The 6,000-nt window shown below is 40.7% G+C and overlaps 1 protein-coding gene across 5 annotated transcripts in view; it reads left to right on the top strand.

Annotated features, from left to right (window-relative positions):
• The window catches only part of TRAF1 (TNF receptor associated factor 1), a 28,113-nt gene continuing 22,113 nt past the window's right edge, over positions 1-6,000 (top strand). For 2 of the 5 annotated variants that reach the window (XM_074292930.1, XM_074292927.1), the window contains exons 1-3: positions 735-799; positions 3,906-4,264; positions 5,276-5,360. In XM_074292930.1, coding sequence (XP_074149031.1) covers positions 4,056-4,264; positions 5,276-5,360 — 294 coding nt within the window. In that variant the 5' untranslated portion in view covers positions 735-799; positions 3,906-4,055. Of the gene's footprint in view, positions 800-3,710; positions 4,265-5,275; positions 5,361-6,000 lie in introns of those variants that run through there. The other 3 variants (XM_074292929.1, XM_074292931.1, XM_074292928.1) reach the window with 3 other exon arrangements.

Here is a 6,000-nt window from a genome sequence, read left to right as displayed (position 1 = left end):
TTTGTGGGAAGAGATCAGGCACTGGAGTCGGACCATCCAGGTTAGATTTCTTCATTCATTCTTTAAACAACCAGTTATAAAAATGACTGGAATAAACTTCAGAATGTTTGTCATGGCTAGAAGAGACCTTAAACATTTGCTGGTACAAAGCATTTTACAGATGAGGAAACTGAAGTCCAAAGAGTGGAAATAATTTTGTCCAAGATCACAGGGTTAAAAAACACCAGAACCCTGGCTACTAATCTGAGATCTTCACTGCAGTTCTCAGTCAAAAGGTTAGGTATTTAACATTTATAAAGACCCTACCACGGTATTCTAGGCATTGCGCTAAGAGTAAGGGAGACACTGTCCGGGAAAAAGCAGAACCTGCTCTTTAAGAGCTCACAGTCTAATGGAGAATTCAGCAAGCAAACAAGCAAGTACAAACAAGACAGACACGGGATAAACTGGAGATCGATTCAGAAGGAAGTAACTAATAGATTAAGAAAGACTTGTCGCCCACAGTGGAACTTTAGCGGAGACTTGAAGAAAGCCAGAAGCAATTTCATTCCGTGGGGGCACACACAGCCGCAGCAAAGCATAAGGGGTAATTCTCTGGGGGGTCTCAGAGTTGCTAGCAACTAATAGAGGCAACCCCTCCTCCACATCCCCAGTGTCTCCCGAGGGTCCCACCTGGCTCAGCCTCCCCCTTTTAAGGCCGCACCCTCCCGGAAGAGAGTTGGGGTATGGGGGAAGGGGAAGGTCCACCGGGGAATCCGCCAGGAACTGACAGACAGATGCTGAGATACAAATACTCCAGGTAAGCTCGATCCCAGTCGGGGCAAAGGGTTGGGAAAACAGCAACCTCGGTCCCCCTCCTTAGTGTTCTCAAGGCCACTTCACCACAGCTGCCCTTCACTTCTACCGCTCAGATTGAGCACGACTTCCCTCCACTTCCCCCTCAACTTCCCTCTTACATATGGACTCTCGTGGTCGCGCCGAGAGACTACACCTGGACCCATATTCTCTGGTTGAAGACTCCTCCTACACATCTGGATTTCTGCCTCACTTACTTGATTTCCCTCGTCACTGAACATCTGGTCTCCTTTCGCCCACTGTCGAGCCTCTCTCCCCTTTCCAGATAATGTCTGAGTGACCTTAATCTTTGACCCTACGACATTCTTGAGTCTGATCTCCTGAGCTACCCCACTGTCGATGTGGATTAGGTCAGTTTTTGACAGGTGGTCAGGACCTCCCAAACTGCCAAATGATGTAGGGTGAAATAAAACTAGTTGGTTTTTCGAATTGCTTGTAAGAACACCCTGTTCACATGATCATAAATTTGCCTAATTATAATACCCCCTTCTTACCCAACTCCCTCAGAATCTTATTTTTCAGAAGCATAAATTTAACTTTTTTGAAATGGAAGGAAGACTGTAAGTTGATTGAGAGGGAAATCAAGGTGAGGAGGAGAGAGAAATTTGGCCAAAATCCCAGAGAAAACTTGTGCTAGAACTGAACTCACAATCTCCTTACTACCAACTCAGTGCTCTCTCCCCTGTGCCACAGGAGTCTCTTGTTGTTCATCACAGTTCTTACATTGTTAGAGGTTTTCCTTATGATTTGATACATTTTAATACATACATTACTTAAATACAAAATGTCCCCAAAATTTTAGTGCAATTTAACCTTTGATAGCCATGAGAGTATTGAAGCTTTAATGGCTTTGAACTTCACTAAAGACTTTGGGAATATCTTGTATGCAGACTTCACTTTTCACACTCTCATTAATCAGTAATTTGTCTTATTTGTTACATGGTCATTTTTCATGTTTTCAGACACTTCATTTGGCAAACCTTATTAAGGTTTTTAAGTGTGTACCTTGTGTAAAGCCTCTGTCCTAGATGGATAGAAAGATGAAATCTGACAACAATCTCTGGTCATTAGGAGTTGACTTGAGCCTGGGAAATAGCAGGGCAGCTTAGAAGAGTAGTCATCTTACTTTAGAAGGAGGCACTATAGACAGGCTTTGCTGTTGTTTAGTTCTTTTTCAGTTGTGTCTGATTCTTTGTGACCCTATTGCCAAAGATAATGGAGTAGTTTGCCATTTCCTTCAGCTCATTTTACAAATCAGAAAACTGAGGTAAACAGGATTCAGCATGTTGCTCAGGGTCACACAGCTAGTAAGAGCCTGAGGCTGGGTTTGTACAACTCTTCCTGACTCCAGACCCAGAGTTCCATCTATTGTGCCACCTAGCTGCCCACAGGACAAAATAGTAAGACCTGATTATAAGAGGACCAATAAAATTAAATTAATACATCACCTCTGTCAGCAGATTGAGAGAGGATGTTTCAACATAATCTGTCATTTAAATTTTTAAATAGAACATAGAATGTTAGATCACTAAGGTGCTTTAGTACATATAATTTTAGAATATGGAACATCAGTGAAGGAAGGCCCTGACTAAGAAGTAAGCAAGCATCTGTTCAGAGCTCCTCAATCAGTGGGCATAAATAGATCAGATTCTCTCTGGGAAAAATTGCTAGGCCAGACTGAAGACTATCAGGTAGATACACTAGACCAATATTTCTCAACACTGTCACCTACCTCTTCCCTAGATGGGTTGGGTCAATGGACCTGGGTAATTCCATCTCAGAAGAGTTGCTGTGGGTCCAGAACAAACTGGACCATCTCAAAACTATGTCTCTTTTAAACTAGAATGGGAGGGAAGCACCTCCTTCACCTTTGTGTAGATATTTTCCCTCCCCCACTTTGTGAAAAACATTCAAAAACAATATACTCATCCTCTAAGGTTTTCTTACATTTTTGATGGAAAAAAATTAAAGATTTTAATCCAAAAAAACAAAGTAAGCAACCAAAGAAGAAAGTGTTCCAGCCAAACTGGACAATTAGCTAGATCTTGAACTTGACATGCTATCTCCTGTGTGGTACAAAGCCTTTCTCCATGTCTAGAATACTCCTGCTTCATCTTTTTCTTTCAGAATCTTTATCTTTCTTCAAGGCTTAGTACAGGTTCCATCCCTACTAAGAAACCCATCTTGATCTCCCTTCCTAAGTTGGTAATGGCAGATTCCTCCCCAAATTTTCCCAATGCACTTTACAATCTTGTATTCCATTTATCTGCACACATTTTATATCCATATCTCTTTCATTTCCTGTAGAATGTAAGCTCCTTGAAAGCGGAAAATGGTTACTTGTATGTCCATCACCTAACATAGTGTTTGTGCTTAATAAATGTTTGTTTAATTGAACTTTAAAAAAAAGAATGTTAGCCTTTTGAGATATGAGAGGCAAGACAAAATGTCATTGTGGGAAGAGACGGTAATTACAGTAGAGAATGTCAAAGTTGGGAAGGCTCTCATGACACAGAATATTAGAAGTGAAAGAGACCTTAAATAGAGAATAACTGTCAGATTTAGAAAGGACTGAGAAAACAGAAAGTTAGAATTTGAATGTTAAGCACTAGATCTAGAAGGGACTTTAGAATACAGTCAGTCATAGAATCACTATTTTAAAATATTCTCACTGCCATCTTCCCACTAGTGAGATCAGCATTTGGCTGGAAAGTTCTCTTGGGCTATCTACTGGCTGGTTACAGGGAGTTCTGGCCTGATGCTCTCTGGGACTTTCTTAGCCCAGCTCCTGCTCAGGGGAAATGATTCTGCTGAAGCAAGGAGGAGCTCTGGTTGAGGTTCTCAGATGGTATGACATGGTTCCAAAAGTCTATGACAAATTTCTTTGTTTTTTTTTTTTTTTCTCCTCAGAAGAAGCCTGGACTTTTTTTTTTTCTTTTTTTAACCATTACAATTCAATGTCCAGGGGACTTTTCCACCCAGCAGAGTAAAATTTCTTACTCATACTCATTCAGACTCCCCTCCCCCTATGACATTTCACCCTTGGCTAGGACTCATCAAGTGGCTGAATAAAGACACGAGCATTCACCTCACAAGAGAGAAGGTGACAGGAATCATTTCTCTTCCAAGTACCTCCTTTCCTGCTCCCTGGAACCAGTGGGAATCAGAGGACTTGTCTCCATTTTCTAAGAGTTCTTCAGATGGCAGAGAATGCTACTGATACTGTCCTTGTGGGCCCCCACCTCACCCCTGATGAAAATGAATTCCCCTTTGGATACCCTACCAGTATCTGCCAGAGCACCCCTGAGCCAAAGTACTTATGCTGTGGTTGTCACAATGTTCTGAAGAAGGCCCTGCAGACCCTCTGTGGTCACCGCTACTGTTCTGCCTGCCTCTCCTGGATAGTGAGGTGAGGGGGGAGGGGAAGGGAAGGAGGGAGGATGAACTGGCTGGTCTGTCTTTCTATATGTCTTTCCAGGAAGCTGGAAATCAGGGGAAGAGAAGAAAATGGACTGGCTTAAAGTTTTGACAGAGAAAATCCTTGAAAGAGATATCTTAGTCTCCTTGCCCTATTCTATATACAGATGCTTAAAACCAATGTTGTAGTTTAACATTCTATGTTCAGTATTCCAACAAACATTCTTTGTCCTTCAGCTACTTTTAGCTCTGACATTCTATGTTCTAACATTTTATATTCTTAAGTCTTTTCCAGCTCCATAATCTATGAAACACAAATGTGTCTGAGAAAGGGAACTCAATGACTTTAATTCATATCCAGATATAAATGTCTGATATCAGCTGAAATCAGAGCTGAAGTCAAGAGATTTGTGTTTTAATTCTGGCTTTGCCACATACTGTGTGACCATGAGCAAGTTATTCCAATTGACTGAGCCTATTGTCTCATATTTTAGTTTTGATATTCTGTAAGTTAACATTCAATGCTTCAAGGTTCCTCCTAGCTCTAATGGTCCATTTTCTAAGGTTTTTTTGTACTCTAAAATTCTTCATTCTTCTGTTACTCTAAACTCTAACATTCTGTATTTCTATAATTCTGTAGAATGATTAACAATCAGTCGATTCTATGCTCTGTGTTGAGTTTAAATTATCAAGTTGAATAATAATAATAATAATAATAACTAACATTTATATAATGCTTATTATGTGCCAGGCACTGCACTAAGCATTTTATAATTATAATCTCATTTGATCCTAGCAACCCCATAGTGCCTTTCGGCTCAAGTTTGGTCTTGCTTTGTAGCTTTGGTACTTCTAACTCTTGCTGAGGACAGGAGCTGGAGTGGTAGCCCATCTTTATTTGTTCCAGAGGATAATTTCCAGTTTTTCTAATTTGCAAACAGAATAGGTAATGAGGGACAAGCTGTCAATGTATAAACCAAACCTGCTGACTATATTTTGCCAGGATCAGCAAGAACCCTATCTGTTCAAGATGCAAAGAGGAGAATCCTCAGACTGTGGGTGATGAAAGTTTCTTATCCGAGGAAAAGGTATGCTTGTGTGAGAAAAAATTCCTATGCTACCTTTGTCTTGTATGGTGAAGGGTTTGAAACAGGCCTTCCTTATCCAAAAAGTCCCTCTCTGAAGTCAGAGTGCCTAAAATAACACTATTCCTTTGGTAATCAAAGGTGTTTTTTGTCTCTTATTAAAATACAAAGCCCTCTGGAAGGGGAACACCTTATCAAAAATGAATATTTAGTGAAGAACAAAGAATTTGTGGGAATGGCCCACAGTACTGGTTTCCTGAAAGGGAGGGGGAGAAAGTACAAAGGGAGAAGTGAGCACTGAAAGGCAGATGAGAGATTTACAATTTTTCTTGAAGGGAACTTTTCAATATGTTTATTTGCCTCAAGAGCAGGAAGTCTTTTGAGATAATCTATTCCAAACTCTTCATTTTACAGATGGGAAAACTGAGGTCAAGAGAAGTGACATGACCTTCTTTCTTTTCACTGCCCTCCCCTATACACATTTTAGAGTTCATTCCCCCACTTTGGGCTAGAATGTTATAGCCTGTCTGGAATATAGCTTCTTGTATAAAAGGGTAAGCAATGTTCAGGCTATCCCAGAGGAAGGTCAGATTAGTTAACTGTGGAGCTTAGCAGTAAGTGGGACAGAGGACTGACAGAATCA

The sequence above is a fragment of the Sminthopsis crassicaudata genome, chromosome 2 (assembly GCF_048593235.1).
Source record: "Sminthopsis crassicaudata isolate SCR6 chromosome 2, ASM4859323v1, whole genome shotgun sequence".
NCBI lineage: Eukaryota > Metazoa > Chordata > Mammalia > Dasyuromorphia > Dasyuridae > Sminthopsis > Sminthopsis crassicaudata.
The sequence above is the reverse complement of the archived record's forward strand: the minus strand, read 5'-3'. Positions and strand labels throughout refer to the sequence as shown.